Source organism: Letharia columbiana, assembly GCF_014066305.1.
Source record: "Letharia columbiana isolate WasteWater2 chromosome Unknown Sc0000002_s0, whole genome shotgun sequence".
In the NCBI taxonomy this organism is placed as follows: domain Eukaryota; kingdom Fungi; phylum Ascomycota; class Lecanoromycetes; order Lecanorales; family Parmeliaceae; genus Letharia; species Letharia columbiana.
Window position 1 is genome coordinate 663,885 of NW_023501038.1, and position 16,446 is coordinate 680,330.

At 50.3% G+C, this 16,446-nt stretch overlaps 8 protein-coding genes across 8 annotated transcripts; 3 read left to right on the forward strand and 5 right to left on the reverse strand.

The window, feature by feature from the left end:
- Window positions 1-33: 33 nt before the first annotated feature.
- HO173_001187 (uncharacterized protein) lies at window positions 34-2,399 on the reverse strand (the record flags this gene model as incomplete). The annotated part of the gene is made up of 3 exons (XM_037303131.1): window positions 34-420; window positions 464-1,827; window positions 1,889-2,399. 3 exons carry the CDS (start codon window positions 2,397-2,399, stop codon window positions 34-36), a joined length of 2,262 nt encoding a protein of 753 aa, XP_037169778.1.
- A 272-nt stretch (window positions 2,400-2,671) lies between these two features.
- On the forward strand, window positions 2,672-3,098 carry HO173_001188 (uncharacterized protein; the record flags this gene model as incomplete). The annotated part of the gene is made up of 3 exons (XM_037303132.1): window positions 2,672-2,674; window positions 2,729-2,809; window positions 2,907-3,098. The coding sequence occupies 3 exons, from the start codon at window positions 2,672-2,674 to the stop codon at window positions 3,096-3,098; spliced, it is 276 nt and encodes a 91-aa protein (XP_037169779.1).
- Window positions 3,099-3,666: 568 nt separating this feature from the next.
- HO173_001189 (uncharacterized protein) lies at window positions 3,667-4,874 on the reverse strand (the record flags this gene model as incomplete). Its single annotated transcript, XM_037303133.1, has 2 exons — window positions 3,667-4,724; window positions 4,778-4,874. 2 exons carry the CDS (start codon window positions 4,872-4,874, stop codon window positions 3,667-3,669), a joined length of 1,155 nt encoding a protein of 384 aa, XP_037169780.1.
- Window positions 4,875-7,160: 2,286 nt separating this feature from the next.
- Window positions 7,161-7,946, reverse strand: HO173_001190 (uncharacterized protein; the record flags this gene model as incomplete). Its single annotated transcript, XM_037303134.1, has 1 exon — window positions 7,161-7,946. One exon carries the CDS (start codon window positions 7,944-7,946, stop codon window positions 7,161-7,163), a length of 786 nt encoding a protein of 261 aa, XP_037169781.1.
- A 410-nt stretch (window positions 7,947-8,356) lies between these two features.
- Window positions 8,357-8,728, reverse strand: HO173_001191 (uncharacterized protein; the record flags this gene model as incomplete). Its single annotated transcript, XM_037303135.1, has 1 exon — window positions 8,357-8,728. One exon carries the CDS (start codon window positions 8,726-8,728, stop codon window positions 8,357-8,359), a length of 372 nt encoding a protein of 123 aa, XP_037169782.1.
- Window positions 8,729-9,816: 1,088 nt separating this feature from the next.
- On the reverse strand, window positions 9,817-10,437 carry HO173_001192 (uncharacterized protein; the record flags this gene model as incomplete). Its single annotated transcript, XM_037303136.1, has 1 exon — window positions 9,817-10,437. One exon carries the CDS (start codon window positions 10,435-10,437, stop codon window positions 9,817-9,819), a length of 621 nt encoding a protein of 206 aa, XP_037169783.1.
- Window positions 10,438-13,328: 2,891 nt separating this feature from the next.
- Window positions 13,329-14,200, forward strand: HO173_001193 (uncharacterized protein; the record flags this gene model as incomplete). Its single annotated transcript, XM_037303137.1, has 2 exons — window positions 13,329-13,976; window positions 14,036-14,200. 2 exons carry the CDS (start codon window positions 13,329-13,331, stop codon window positions 14,198-14,200), a joined length of 813 nt encoding a protein of 270 aa, XP_037169784.1.
- Window positions 14,201-15,469: 1,269 nt separating this feature from the next.
- On the forward strand, window positions 15,470-16,184 carry HO173_001194 (uncharacterized protein; the record flags this gene model as incomplete). The annotated part of the gene is made up of 2 exons (XM_037303138.1): window positions 15,470-15,746; window positions 16,024-16,184. 2 exons carry the CDS (start codon window positions 15,470-15,472, stop codon window positions 16,182-16,184), a joined length of 438 nt encoding a protein of 145 aa, XP_037169785.1.
- Between the last annotated feature and the right edge of the window lie 262 nt (window positions 16,185-16,446).

A 16,446-nucleotide genomic window follows, 5' to 3' on the forward strand; every position in this document is an offset into this window, starting at 1 on the left:
GGAAGTTGCACTTTTGAGCGCAACTCAATACCATCAATTCCCATGTATCCCCACAAGCCTCGAACCAGAAAACCCCTGACGATCATTCATTCTCGGCCCTTCAACTGTAACTTCTACGGCGACGATCTGATCTAGGAGGTGGTGTTCGGCTGCGAGATGAGTACGACGGGCTTCGCCTCCTGCGTTCTCTTCGGAGCGAAGGTGAACGAGAAATATCGGAAGGTGTAATCGATCTCGCTCGGCCAGCGCCACGTCTAGGCGGTGTTCGTCGCTCTCTACCCCTACCAGAGTCCCTCCGTGGAGGTGTTCGAGAGCGGCTTGGGGAGAATTGACGGCGCCGTGCTGTACGTGAGCGCGATGATGAACGTGATTTCGACCGCGAAGACGCAGTATACGACGAGTACGAAGAGTAGCTGGACACTGAGCTCTCTGAGTCTGACTCTGGGTCTGGAGGCACTATCACCGCGGCAGGCTTAGGAGCATTCTTCAGATGGTCTCTCATCTCCTCTGTCAGTCCGCCCATCCCAATGCTAGTAAAGTAATTGATGGAGAAACGTGTGTTGCGAGGATTGTCCAGCGGAAACAAGCCTTCGAAGTAAGGGCTTTGGAGAGGATCCTTGAGGCGGGTCTGGAGTTTTGCCATGCCGAGAGCTTCAGCCAGATCTTGAATCAGAATCTTGATGAATATGCGACTACTGCTAGTGGTTTCTTCTTCGTTCAGATGAATTATGGACAGCACATGCCATCCAGTCGCGTCGCTCGAGAGCATGTGGCCCCAAAATCGAGCGATGTTGCGAAGTCTATTGGTCTCGAAGCGATGAATTGTGCTGAAATAATGTTCAAAGCTTGCCTCGAACTCAGTGGCCCAAAGGCGATTGAGCTTCGCAAATCGTTCCCCCAGAAGACCGAAGAACTTAGAGTAGGTTTTCTCCTGACTGCAGCATTCCACGATCATGCTCGGAAGCTCGGATTCTTGCCCAGGGGGTAGATTAATCTTCATGAGCTTATGACAGGCTTCCTCAAAGTCAATGGAGCTCATGATTGTCAAATAGATCGTCCTGCGGAGGTTGACTAGGTCCGTATTTGTCTGATCTTTGATTTCCAACTCTCGTTCTGCGGTTTCCTCCGGGCCGCTCTCGGAGCCAGAACCGCTTTCATACTCGTCCCCATCGTCTTCGCCATCGGCTTCCCCAAGAATTTCGGATTTGAGCTTCCTATAAGCTTCTTCATGTTCTTCAAATTCAGCGTCGTATTTGAAGATGTTGAGGCCGTCCTCGACATCCAATTCATCATCTAGACCGATTCGATGAGTGATTTGATCTTCCTCCTCCACTAGGTCTAGGTCCTCGGGAATGCTGACGTTGTCCTTGTATTTGTCCTTGCGAATCTGGAACAGGACCTCTATCATAAATTGCGTGCGGTTCTCAATGTCTGAGTCATTCAATATATGCCGGAACTGGTCAAATATTGCATTGGCAATTGCAGGATTCATTTCTTCAAGATGCTGACCGCATTCCTGAGTCAAACTGACTGCAATCTCCACTGAGTCGTCTGTTGGATGGTGAAGCAACAATAAAAGGATCTGTGCCGCTATCATCTCGTGGCAGACCTGTACATTTGTGAGCTGGGCCAAAAAAGTTGTCGAAGCTCGCAAGACCGGCTTGTCGTTCCTTTTGAAAGCTTTCTTGAACTGTACGACTAGACGTTTCACTAGGAGCTCGCCAACCTGAGGAAGCTTTGTGTTGACTATAGCTACCATTGCCGCGTACACCGGTGAAAATGGAAGAGCCTGGGCCTGGGAGCGTTGGATACTTCTGCAAAACAACCCTGTGATGAGGTCAATACGCTGTATATGAGGTATTGGGAATGATATCCTAGAAACAATTACCTTTTCCTCGTATAAGGTTTTCTCCGAAGAGCTCTGGCACAATGTTCTTGATATTGCCAACATTAACCTTATTGACGAGCCCATTGATACTCTTCTTCAGCGCCTCCCACGCCATACGCTGGTACTCTTTACTAGCCTTATCCGTAACCTGACTCTGCAACGCCCGTAGCCGCGCAGGCGGCACATAGGTCCCTCCAGAGCGGGCACTCAGTAGCTTATTGTATTCCTTCTTCGCGAGCTCTTGCTTGTCCTCGGCGGTAAGGGGTTTCGAATCCACAGGCTCTGCAGCACGCTGGCGCAGACGCTCTGTGAGATGGCGCACGCGCTCATCCGCATTCTTTGAGCTGGGATCTTTTAGGAAGGAGCCTCCACCGAATCCATTTCGCGGTGGTGAACGACGACGGACTGGGGAGGGTGAGCGGGATGGGGGGGAGCGCTTGCGGGGGTTGAACGATGATGGGTAGGTGTCTTGGGGAGGAGGGGTGGGCAGGCGGACGGCTGAGAGCATCATAATGGTGCTCCGAGCGTATGGTGAGGGATTTTGGGATATTGATTTGAAGTTGTTTAGTGAGCCATGGCAGGATTTCTTGTGTTTGGTGTGAGCCGGCGGTCAAGTGCACTAGTGCCGATTCAGCCCTAAGGTACCAGTACTTGTATGGCACATTGAGATTCTTGCTGGCCCAAATTTGAATAATTTCAACAGAGGCATACTTTTCTGACACATTACACGAGGTCTCTCTCTCGCTATTGCTGGATAGCATACACTCCTTCACCCATTCCGCCATGGTTTGATACTCCCAACCCACGCAAACGCCTGACCCGCTGACGTCTCCTTCCCAGCTTGACAGACTAGTCGGGCTAGCAATGCTCATTGTAGCGACTACAGTCTTTCTCTACTATACCACATGGACGCTTCTCATGGTACGCCCTATGGAAGATTCGAACCGCTACCTCTGTCTTTTACTCTACATCCCTCTCCCGTCTCTTCATAAACGTCTGCTGATACCTCTGCCCCTAGCCCTTCGTCGACCAAGGGCACCCCCTCCACGACTTCTTTCCGCCCCGCGTCTGGGCTATTCGCATACCAGTCATTCTCATCCTTCTCGCTTCGGCAGTTGTCGGGAGCTTTTTGAGCGTGGTCATGATACGGAGTAATCGGAAGAAAACAGCGAAGGCAAGGGCGGCAGAGGCTGGGAAGAAGAAGGCTTAGGGGACAGGCAAAGAGGAGGTGTGATATGGATGGAGATCGGAGCTTTCTGTGCGATCTGTACAGTATCTACAGGATTTGCAAGGCATAAATGCAACCGCTTCTGAGCCGGCTGTGCATTTCGGCATCAATACACTAATTATGCGGTCAATGAAGGGGCTGAGAGACAAGAACTGTGCTCCTGGACATCTCAAAGTTTGGTATTTGGAAGAATTCATGTGGGCTGTGAAGTTCATGGTCAATCATTGCTCCCGACAGAGGCAGGTTGGCGGTTGAATGCTCTTTCAATTATCCCTCTCAAACTCGTCAGGTTCTTGAAATGATGAGATCGCTGGAAGCACAGAGGGGTAACGGTCGAGAGGCCCGGAAAGAATAGGCACTCGCGTCGCCATGCGTTGGAGACAGAATTAAGCTGCAGGGTAATGTGGAGAACTGAGTTCTGTGCGTTGGATCAACTATGTAACCATTACTTCAAATCTGGTACTCAGCGCCAAATCCCGAAAAAGAAGAGGGAAGTTAATGTCCTGTGGTGATGGCCCGAGCGCGACTGACGGTACCTTGGGTTAGAGGGCTAACCTGGAAGAGATCCATCAACAATGGTTGGCCCCCGGGCAGTGGACGAAGAGCTCGCACCAAGGATGGGAGCGCCGCTACCCTTGTGTCTTCGAGCAGCCCCACTAGTGTCCGGTATCACCTGCAACTTCTTCCCTTGGAAAGAACATTCTGAACATCCTCTCAGTCTCTCTACAGCTGTATTGGCATGCGCCTCTTTTGAAAATGTAACAGACCACTTGTTGTCTTCACCTGGCTTGGGCTTCTTGTGCTGCACGTACCGAGGCATCATTTTATTAAGGAGCTTACTGAGGTCCTCCGGAGTCACTCCAGGCCCGACGTGCCGGATGATGATTTTATAGCCTTGGTCACGTTCGGTTCCTTGAGATATGCCCAGGGGTCCAGATTGACTTGGGGAACTTGATGGCGTGCCGGGGTACGCGTGGCTACGTTCGCTTGAAGTACTCACATTGTGAGAGGCGTAAGGGGTTCCCGGAATGCTTGTGGTGCCATCATCTGTTAGCGCAACGTAACTGGAGCCACAGGACGCTAAGAGGGTGTTGGACATGGTCGAGATGCTCGAAGATCTTGATGTTCCAGCAATTTCGGGTGAGTTGTATAGATATGGCGGGGCTTGGCCATAAAATCGTGGGCAGGATTTTACACCAGCAGCACCGGGTGAAAGTTGAGATGCTGGTATGATGCCAGTTTGCACGGAGGAGTCGGCCATTGGAGAGACAAAAGCTGGGGGTGGCGGCATAAAATCCCACGAGGGTGGGTACGGGTTCGCAAGGGTTGCTTTAAATGCGTGGCCAGGAGCTGATCTGGGACCCCGTTGGTTTGCGGACCTACGATTCCCCTGTATAGAACCTGATGGGCGCACTCCTGGGTGAGCGTGCATGGTACCCGCTGGTACGAAGTTGACAGGTTGCGATACAAACGTCGATGGTATAGCCCCATCGAACCCGAATTCAGTGAGCGGTTTCATGTTGCCAGTTGTCTTGTCGAACAGATACAGCGAGGCTTGCAGTACGGTCTCGTACCCTTCATGACGCCATACATAGTGATGAATTTTGTCTGAAACAACAATTTCAGCGAGGGCCTATCTTAGAAAATTGCAAAATTCTCACAGTATGCGTCCCAGGCATCGGCTTTGTTCCTGAATGGACACATTGCCTTATCTTTATGTAACACGTTATTTATTGGCAGGCCGACGTCGAGTCTCATGTTGTCTGGATAATCCACAACCCCCCGCATCAGGTCCTTGACCGGTTTAAAGCTTACCTCGGGGGGTAAACGCCATACATTCTCCGGCAACTAATCGCAAGAGGAGTCATCAGCGAATCCGCACCTCTCGAAACATACTGAACGCAGAATTTACATTGGCAAGAATTAACTTGAACTCCCCGCTGGAATCCCGACTACTTCGAGACCCAGACATTGCGGGGGCCGAAGACTCGACGGCCAATCAGCGCCTCCAAAGGGTCTTAGAATCTGGACTCGCGGCTTCCGTTGTTGCCCCGGATTATGATGCTGTGGTATTCGATGGCCGGCGGTCTTTTCTTGGCTCGGACACCTTCGGAGACCGTGTCTGGAATCTTGAGGCTTAGGTGACACCTTTGTTTGGGGGCTGAGGGGACGATTTGGGCAACCCGGACTGAGAGACCGAGAGCAGATTCAAAATCTAAAATGCCGACATTCGCACAGCGATGGCCAGAACACCTGAATTCTAGCCCGAGCACATTTAGAAAGATGAGCGGCGACGAATAGACCCAACCTAGCGCATCGATGTCAGTCTTCCAATGTGAACGGACATAGGAAAGCAGCTGGTGACACCCGATTGTTTGGAATGGATTGTGGCATGTGATGGGCAGGACGAACAGGACGAACAGGACTCCCAGCCCATGAACCATATTGTAGCGTGGGAGTCCCTAGTCATAAGAGAATCTGAATGTCTGGGCCTCGTCAAAGGCTCTATTTGCACATTACAGCCCTAGAACTAAGCTAACCAGGCAACGATGATGAACACTCTCAACGAAGAGCGTTTGCTCACCTTGAGTGTAAAGCCAAGCCCTGCAATGCCCGAAGTTTTTCAAAAATGCACAACAGCCCGAAGAAATGTGGAGGATAGAGATGAACGCTCTATGTTAATGCACTTTACGATTCGAAGCATAAGGAGAAGTTGTCAGGCTAAGGATGGAGGATCAAAGTTTGGCTGTGAAAAGAATTGACCAAGGAGCACAGTATATATGAAGAGGACTTTTCAAAAGTCCGAGGTATTGCACCCGCTCCTCGATTCTGGGGGGCATATAGAAATACCTCAATCGGGAAAATGTCTCTGATGCCTTGGGTCGATTTGGGGGAGGTAGGCAGGCAGGCCGCGGAGTGTCCCGAGCTGTTGGGTAGCACGCTTCATGCACGTCAAAGGCCGTACAATTGTGATGGACATCTGGGACAACAATCGGAACACGGCAGATGAGATATTTCCATGTCTCCGATGGGAGAACTTGATCATTTCCGAATGAACTCGTCATATGATCAACTAACGCTGGATAGAGGATTTGACAACAGTGACAGCGCAGCAATATTGAGAGTTGGAAGTACACAAGCACAATTGTGACTCTACCGAGACATAAAAACGTTTCATGTCTTGTTTCCTATTTCATGTCGTGTTTCCTAACACGCAATCCGGGGAAGAAGGAACTTCTTCATGTTTGCTATGAAATCAAGCATGCGGCGCAAGCGGTCCGCTGCCCCTTCGCCAGACCGTATCCATTTCTGGGCTATAAAATATTGTCGGCGTCAATCATTGGCGCAGCAGAAATGGCGGTGAACGACATTGAGAAAGTGTGGGGGAATGATTGAGAGAGTTGGACCCTTGGGGTAGTCGAGAGACAAGGATATCCCCAGGAAGTTCGCCTCTCGACTATGCATCGGGACTCTTTATGCTACCTGGAGGTTCCGTGGTAAGCAGGAGGGGCTAACCCGAAGGGGCTTAGCCAGCGAAGAATGAGCTTAGCACGCTCTGAGGGACTGAAGCAAGACATCGACGAACACTTGGCGGTTCGGCATGTCATATCGTGCTTTGCGAAGGGAACCGAAAACGCATAGCTGCAGGAGTCGAACCCTAAGACCGCGAGATGCAGAACCTCGAACTCAATAAACGCGCAGAACAATGAAGTGTCGGCACGAAGAACGTCAAGACATGGAGACTTAGCTGGCGATCGTAAGTATTGAACGAGAAAAATCAAAAGGTTCAGGCAAAAGCAGAGATATGCGCTGGAGAAATGTCCAATATGGAGATTTTGGGGAGCAAAGGAGAGAGGCACACGTACGAGGATCAGCACTCTAGACACCTGGAACTCACATTGGAAGTTAAAGGTATAGGGACACTTTCATAATGTGTCAACGCCAGGGACGCCCTGCTTCATTCTAAACATACTGTTGCCGACCTCTTGACCATGCGGCTGGATCCATACGGTCGAAAGCCCCGGTGCATAGCGGCCGGATTACTCACAAGCTTCCTCTCCTGGGAAAACTGACCCCTTGGACAGCTCCGTGATCTGTAAACCATGACACCTTCTCCGCTCCGCCTTCATTGACCAATCCGCATGGCAGGCTCCTTCCTTCCTCTGTATCCAGAATCTTACTCAAGATCTCCCTCTTGCCTTCACCCGTTGCCACGAAAGCTATCTTGATCCCTCCCGTCACGACTGGTAGCGTCAGCGTGATTCTCTTCTTTGGCGGCTTCGGGCTGTCTTCGATGGGTGCTACCCAGGCATCTGATTCGCGCAAGAGTTCGTGATTGGGGAAGAGCGAGCATGTATGTCCGTCCGGTCCGCAGCCCAGGAGAAGGAGGTCAAAGATGGGGATCTTGACGCTGTCTTTGGCTGCGAAGGACTTCATGAGAGCGTCTTGGTATTGGTCTGCCATCTCTTGCACGTCACCCATATATTGCACGTCGATGGGATGGACGATGGGCTTGCCCATGCTCTCGGGTATCTTGTCCAACAACTCATCTTTCAGAACTTTGTAATTGCTGTCTTCATGGTCGAGGGGGACAGCCCGTTCATCTGCGAAGAAGACTTCCCATTTGGAGAAATCTACTTTCCCCGCTTCATCGTCTTGGGCAAGCAGGGCTTTTGTGAGAGTTTTGGGCAGCGAGCCACCCGATACGGCGACCTTGAAGGCGTTGTGGCGTTCGAAGCCGGCGCTTTGACACTGGAGGACATACTTTCGCAGGGCTGTAGCTAGGCTGTCGATGCCGTCAAACGAATACAGGTTGGGTTGCTTGCCCATGGTTCTGGTAGTTGAAGAGAAATGTGAGGTGTGAAATGTGAAATGTGAAATGTGAGCTGTGTGAAGTGTGAAGTGTGAATCGGTTTGGCGGGGTATGAAGATTAGGTGTGTACTTTTACCCGGTAGATAAGTCGGATCTGCAGTCACGATAAGTACTTTATCCATCCCCTCCATCTCTTGGCCTCTACGATCGAGAAATGGGCCCCGGGTTGGCACCCGGGGCCGGAACTCTCCTAGTGGGGCATAGCCTTTGAGCCTACTACTACTACTCCTCCATCTCTTGGCAACGGGTGTTCCCGCGAGACCCTCAGCTGCTTATTATTATAACAACTTTAACACGTAGTAACATTGCTTACATCGTTATTCAGAGTATGTCATTCTTCAATATGTCTTTCTTTCCATCTTACCTTCTAACCTTCTAGACTCGCGCTGCCCTCTCCACCAGGCAAAGGAGGAAGCGGCTTGTTAACAGACTTGAGCTTCTCATACAGCTGATCTCGCAACTCAATCCTCACCGCGCTAATCTCTTCATCTGTCCAATCCCTGACGCGGGCTACCCTGGTCATCTCGCGTCTCTCCTCGTGAAAGTCAGCTGTCATTTTCCTCTTCAACTCCTCCGCACATTTGGAACAGAATGATATCTGTGGGTCGAGGGAAGAGCTTTCGATGCGGCTGATCATCGTGGGGCACCGGTTGGGTCGGGGAGCCTCCCGGCAGAAGACGTACTCAATCTTGAGTGTGTGTCGACAATTGGACCCGAGGACGGAGACCAGTTTGCACATGTTTTCGTGCAAGTGTAGATGGTGAATCGGTGGGGTTTCTGTGATATTTGCTGTGCTTGTAGCCGATTTACTGAACTGATACGATGACTATCGGGATGCTGCCACGAGGCTACGAGGGATCTTATGGCGGCGGAGTCCATTGCTGAAAGGGAATTGGTGGCTTTGTTCCGTTGTACAAGTGACACAATTATCTTTGTGTTAGTGGTCAAACGATTTGCATTCGTGCCTCTACTGCATCTTGACTAGATCCTTACCTTTGTTCCCCTTCCGTTTGTCCAAAGTGGCGAATTGTGTGTACTTCGTAATAGTGAAAGCAAGGACGTCCGCTTCGCTGACTCATGCATACCTCAAGCGCCGGAAGTTGCGGTGCCAGCGGTATCATATCCCTGACGATGCTGATTTGCCTTTTGAAAGCGAGTATCGATGGACGAAATTGTTGAGACAGTCTTGGTATGCCTTGGCTCTGACTACTGAGAATCGAAAGTATAGTATGAAGGTACATGCTGACAGTATGAGGTCTTGAGTTTCCGTTGATTTTCTTTTCTTTCTTTTACATCCATAATGGATAAGACCATTAATTTCAGAACCCATCACTCCCACATCCTTGCTGTTAAACTTCTCATGTATTTCCTCGTATCCAATGCCTCGTGATTCAAGACATTGCGTGTGCAATAGTGAAGTCATACAACAACCACACAGGATAAGATGCTTCTTGAAAGCCACCTTTCCCTACTACAGCTTGACAGACTCCGTGCATCTGTCGACCACTGGTGCTCGTAGCTGATTTGCACGCTCTGTCGACACAACACCCCTGCAAATGTCGCTCTGGCGGCCACCAGAACGACTTCCGTTCCTACCGGGTACGGATTTATCGTGGCGATCGCCGTCAACGCGACAGCCGAAGGGACATACCCGCACCAACCTAGCAAGATTTGAGATCGAGTCTAGTACTAAGCCCAGGAGTACGGCAGAGCAGGGCATCAGGGGAGGAGCTCAAGGATCGAAAATGGCGTTCGAGATTCAGCCAACTATCCCGAAGTCACAAAAAAAATTAGCTCTCAGCGTCAGAGATGCTTGCAACACGCTTATCATTTTGCCTCTTCTTCTCTATCCACGTACGTTACATACCGGCTCTGGTCCCGGTGCCCGTCCAAAGTTCCGCGGCACCGCTCTCCGAATATCCCGTCGATTGCAACGCCCATGATTTCGGACGAGGTCTCCGCGCGTCCGACTGCGCATCGGCCATCGCCAAACTCCCCGCCGACCAACCCGGGGACGTACACATGGACCTCCAGAGGCACCGAATGATCTACCCAGAATTCAGCCCCGACGCTTTTGAAGATCGCCATCGGTTGCCTCTTGTCCGGGAGGCGGGAACTTGCGGTGTGAGCGTTCGCTTGGCGTCGCCTTCCATGTTTGATCATTCCTCCTGGCGGATCATTCGACTGAGGGTCATGGATGTCCTTCGCTGTTGTGTGGAGTTCGGGGATCTTGAAATTGGTGGATGTACTATCACGGGAGGGGCAAAGCGTGTGGAACTGACGCTTTATTCGACGAGCGAGTCGTCGGATCTGAGCTTGATGCTGTCGAATAACACGATTGCAGTTGGCCGATAAGAGAACAAGGTATGGTTGTGAGCTTGAAGATGTTTTACGAACGTCACCGCTGTCGCTCTGAGGAGCATTAAATCTTCGTGGTGGTTTCAGCATGTTGGGAAACAGTGAAATTCATGGTTCAACGATAGACCAGATACGATAATTGAAGAAATGGAAAGCTGTATAATCTTACATTTGAATGGATTAAGGTATCAAAATTCTTGCACCGTGGACCTCTGTACAGTAATTTTCCTTATCATCACCACGTTTTGAGTGGGATGGTTGATTAGTTCACGGCCATGTCACTGCTCCTATACGTAGAGTCGACCACGATTCCATATGTCCAGCTACTCTTCAGCTCACATACACTTCATTCGAGCAACACATCTTTACTACTCAGCTCACACCAGGTAGAATCCCCTGCTCTACTCTCACATCGCGCCTTCCGACCCACACAGATCGGCCCTTCTTTTCGCCATCAGCTCTCTACTACATCTAGAGTTCACCAGCCAGCCTCTCAACAAATCCTGATAACACCCACCATTGACTCAGGACGGAGCGTATACGGGAACGATACATCTTGTCCGGTAACCCACCAGATCCCACACCGCTGCATCTCAGGTCCTGCGGGTTCTTGCCCAATCGATGGTATCGTTGGCGTAGTACGCCGCATCGAGCACCCCGTGACCGGATGCGAGGTCGCCGCTTTCGCAATAGTCGGGATTGAACCAGTTGTTCAGACTGATCGAGGGGACCCAGGGGAGGTTCGATCCTGGATAAGAAGCTCATCGTCAGTATTCTCCCGATGAGGACGAGCGACCACAAGGGTAAAACAGGTTCTGTCAGTCCAGCGGAGGGTGCTATCGAGCTTGTATACTCTCCCTTTGTTAGGGTACTCCTGCGTTTTGATCGTGACCGAGCAGCTATCCATATAGTCTAGGATAAAGGAGAAAGAGCCGACGGGTACCCCGTTGTAACCGTCAGACCAGCAGTCCGCCTGCGTGGGACTGCACGAAACAGCCCTGGCAATCAGATCATCTGCAGCTTCAATGCCACTGTCGGCAGGTGCGGCCAATGTGGCTGTGGATAGGAACGCGAGAAATGTCAGAACTTGAAGACGGTGGAGACGGATGGTGCTCGGCTCGTGGAGTGCGAAGGTTGATGAGGGTGTGTAATGCGTTCGAAGAGGTGACCGAGAATGATGATCTGGCTCTGGGATTGTGGGCTTCGAGCTCAAGACGCAGAGTTGTGAGAAAGGGTTCGAGAAGCAATAGTGAGTTTGTTGGGATGAGCTGCTAGAACTTCTTTCGTTTTGCGGGAAACGGTCTTTTTATATCGAACGAGATGATACGAAATGACTTTTGGTTGCCAAGGTAAAGAGCTTGCAGCAGAGCCTTGAGAGATGCCTATATACTTACTCCTACGTACTCACCGCACACCGACTCTTCGTGAAAGAATATTTCCCAGTCTCAGGCGACCCTCTCATGTCTTTAGTGTCAAGGGATTCGTAGGTGGCTTTCCGAAGCTGAAGCGCGTTGACCGTATAACGAGAAGGCAGGTAAGACCTGGGAAAGCGAAACCGAAGCAACTGAACCAAACGGTCTTGACCCTTGAAAGCGGCTCGAAATATGGTAGCCAGTGACCGAAGTTTAGCCCATAGCAAACGACAATCCCGCGCTTGGACCGTGTTTTGCTTAGGACGAGTGCAGACTTGATAGTACTACCGACGTCCAATATAAGTTTTCGAGTTCAGCAAGCTAGATGACCGATGGAAGCCAACCTGGACACATGGTTATCAAGATCATGAAAGGCTTAGTGTCAATCTTTCTAGAAACCGGGTATGGTCATTTACTTTTGCTGAATGATTGTTTCATGATTTGTTGGCCTATCGATCTTGTTAAACGCAGGTTATATCAATACCATTCATTCATGTCCATCTACACTCCGACTCCTAGCTTCCTGAGAGTAAGACGTCTCTTTATGCGATAGACCGTGGAAATCTTCATCGAAAGAAACTTTCTTAGCCTCATCGAACGCTGCTTGAGAAGGTGATTCGCAATTAAGAAAAGGTAAGTCGAAGTGCGAAACAATATCGCTAAAGGGCATGTGCAGAGGAGGGGTGCGAATCACTAACCCTCAGGGTGATATCAAGTGGCTGAGACTCGGAAGCAAGCACCAAGATATATATTTTTCCCCGAGAGGCTGAAATAAGCCTGTGAGTGACTGTCCTATCATCTCGAGCGGTTGAAATGATTCGAGGGCGTTTGTAAAGTAAGCAATGGAAGGTTTCAGCAAGCGAATATTGGATTCCTCGATCTCGAACCTCGTGAAAACATAGCGACACTTATTTTATGTTCAGCATCTCTGGAAGAAGTCACCCTACGAAGCTGTATCGCACACTTGGGGATGACTAGAATAAAAGGAGGGAAATGAGTTGCAATGATCAACTGGCCACAGTCCCCGAGAGTCTGTCCTATGCTCTCCGATCCCTACTCTGGGGAACGAGCTTTTTCTTTTAAGAAAAAGCAGGTAAGGTGGACGTGTCAACTACACTGACGACTAGACCTCTCCCTTTGTTGGCTCCGTGGTAACTGTTTCAATAATATCAATCAATTCGTAGTTATTCTCCAGCACCCAGTCCAGCTTATCGTTCTGTCTCAAAACCGCACCTCTATACGAAATCAGCAAGTAGTAAACGTGCTAAGAAACCAGGAGCCTATCATGTGTCTATTGCGGAAGAAGAACACACCTGAATAGAAAAGCTCGTATATTTACTTGAAGTCTAGAACTTGATCTAGATCGCATACACAGAGCACGAAAAAGTCCTTGATACGGATCGAAGACCCTTCGGCAGCGTAAATAAAGACGTGTACAAAAGAAGGGAGAGAAGTCATATACTATGAAATACTTCATCCTGAAGCATTGATATGTCTATGGGCGGTTAGTCTTTTCCACGAAAGGAGATGGTAAGATTAGACGGTGCACCCCTCAGACCGTGGCCGACAATGGCTTCGAATGGTTCTCGAGCGCTACAGATCCCAACACGACCATTCTACTCGCAAGGACGCCAGAAGGAGGCGTCTCGGCTTTCTGTGCACCTATGCGGCGGACTGTCCACCGTAGTGAGAGCTTGGATTCTTCAAACCAAAGTACAAAAGCTCAATGGCGTAACGATTCAGCGGCGGGGATGTAAACATGGGACTCGTCCAGTCCCGACCGCCGAGCTTCGCCGTGCCAACACACGCACCGGTCTTGTCGGGACCCTCGGCCAAGGGACAAAGGAGATCAGCACAATTCTCAACGCCACTCGAGTACACGATGCAGTCAGCGCGTGCGGGCTGGGGGGCCGCGGTCTCGTGATCAGCCGGGTATTTGCCCGCGCGCGCTACGTACGTGGGACGTCGTCGATAGATCTACCTGCAGGATGCCGGACGATGGCAAAATGGGATGTGGAGTATCGAGCGAACATGCAGTTAATGTTCTCAGCCGTCGCATTACTGGGAACATCGGAGCAATCTGTCAGCAGTCAAGCATCTGTCTCTTCCGCAGCCGCTTTCGTGCCGAAGAAACCCGCGCCGATGTTACCGTTGAGGGTGCTGACTCCAACTATGAAAGCTCTGATGGCCAAAGCGGCCATTTCGGGCCTAGGGAATGTATGGAGTCTCTCGGCGGCAGTGGCTATATCGATTCTATCTGATCGCTAGACGTCGAGACCAACATCGCACGCGTTTACCGCGATGCCAATGCTTTGAGACATTTGGGGAGGTACAACAGACACGTTATGGCTGATGACACGGTCTACGTATTGAAAGGCAAATGGGGTGCGGAAGTGCTCGGGCCGTCGGAGAATTGGGTGGGCGCGGGTGCGGAGCGATGAAAAACTGCAGAAAAGGCCGACGCGGCTTGCTCTCGTGCCGTATGGTATTTTTGGCGGCAATGGGTTGCCAATATTAAGAATAGAGGGGCACAGGAGTTGAGGGTACATGGGAGATAGCTTATGGAGGGTTTCGGAAGGGGTGGTATGTGCGGTCTCGTTGGTGGAAGACGCAGCGAGCGATGGAGATCAAGTGGCTTGCGAGGTTGCAAAAAGGTGGATTGGGGAACAAAGTGAGAGTGATAAGATGAATGAAGAGAGATGGAAGACGGATATTGAGTGGGATCGAAGAATTGTGTTCGGTGGGTGGGGTATGGAGCCATTAGCGAGACTTTGATCACTCCAAGGTCTGTCAAAAAGCCATTTGAAATGGCATGAATGATGGCTAGGGAGAGCCGGAACCGTAATGGAAAGTATTCAATTGAGTATATGGTATATGGCTTCCGCGGAGAATAGAAGAGTAAATCACCCGTCAGCTTCAATCCCGTTGCCACTCCCGACCTTTTTGCGAGCCACGAAACTCTCGCTCTTCTGGACTTGACCAATGCTTACGAGTACCTCGAATTTGGAGCCACGGGCCATTCGCACATCCCATGGTATGGCCAAGAGATTGTAGCACAGTCACTGTGACCGGGAGCCAAAGTGTCGGACGTTGTGGAAAGCTTCACGAAGTTGTCCTATGAATAATAATAATAATTGGTGCGAATCATCTTCATTCCACGTATGAGAGGCGTTTGATGCAAGGTACGAAGAGTGAGGTCGTCATCGTACTCGCGTCTTTCTTTTGCCGGACCCTTGCCGACCCTAGTGTTACTGTCGCATCATGGGCGGAGGAATCGGCGATGTGTCAGCCTGTAGGCGGAATGTGAGTTCCGAATCTCCGACCTCTGACTGAAATCATGAGTGAATTTCGGTCGAGAACACCATGTCCATACCGGACGGATGTCCCATACCGGGCTTATGCGAAAGATAAAAAGTGGGTGTGCAGGTGGGGGCTTACATCAGCCATAGAAGACATTTCAATTGGTCAATGCAGCTGATTGAAAAGGGTGACGAATATAATTATATCTTTGATCCATCTCTTTAAATACCAATTTTTCGACTCTCTTTTCCCTCGCCAAAAAGTCCTCCAATCTCATAACATTCACATTCATCTATTCATCTATTCATCATTAGCTATTCCGCCATTTTCAACCAAGACCAATCAACCTCTAGAGAGCCCACCACTTCACGGACCTTCCCCTATCTTTGACGGAAACTCTTCTGGACACCATGTCCGCCTCAAACTTCCTCCAACTACAAACTCGAGCGGCTTACCCACCCGGGAGACCCCAAATCCAACCTGACAAAGACATCCAATTCGGTACATCTCGCTCTTCCAGCACATCCGCCTCTTCTCCACGATCATCCCCCGAGTCATCGCCTTCCCACTCACCCTCGACAGACTGGGCCCGCTGCTCTCGCTGTCATCGCTCTGTCAGTGTCGACGGCTCACTTCCTTCAATGACTGGCGTCAGCTTTGGAACCAACTCATACTATTGCCAACGATGTGCGAAACTGGTCGGCTACGGAACGTGAGACACGTCACAGAGCACCACCCAGAACATTCCCCACGTGCAGACGTTTGCATCCAACAGATCCGCTCGTTCTCTAGTACAGCAAACGCCATCTGTGTCCTACGATTCACGATTACAATGCGCCTGAGATACCTACCAAGGCTATTACCAACACCCCTGCTTGTACTCCCGCTCTTTACTGCTCGGGTATCGGGAGCGGGAGTCATCGGATTCATCGGGTTAACATACATACTTGATGGTGATGATCAGCTCGGCCGGCAATACACGTCGGTCTTCTGCCAGTGATGGCATTACAGACACGAAGGAAGGCAGGAGACGCAATGACGGATGAGATGATGGAAAATCTGTTATGCGTACAGACACGAGCTAAAGGCAATGCCATGCTGAGCGCAGTACGCCAATGCGATTGAGAGATTCGCCCTGTCTTGATAGCGGAACGGCACGTGATGTCCCCGGGTTGAATTGGATAGCCTTAATAACGAATTAGCATAGATGTTGTTGAACCTCAAAGCAATTCAATCAATGAGACAGTTCAATCCTCAAAGCAAATCTCCATAAACAAATTAGTTCTCTAAACTCCGTAATGTCTAAGACCAGCCCATACTTGCCCTACGACGCTAAACAGATCATCCGGTAGGTTATAATAGTGGCGCGCTTTTGATAGTAGTGCAC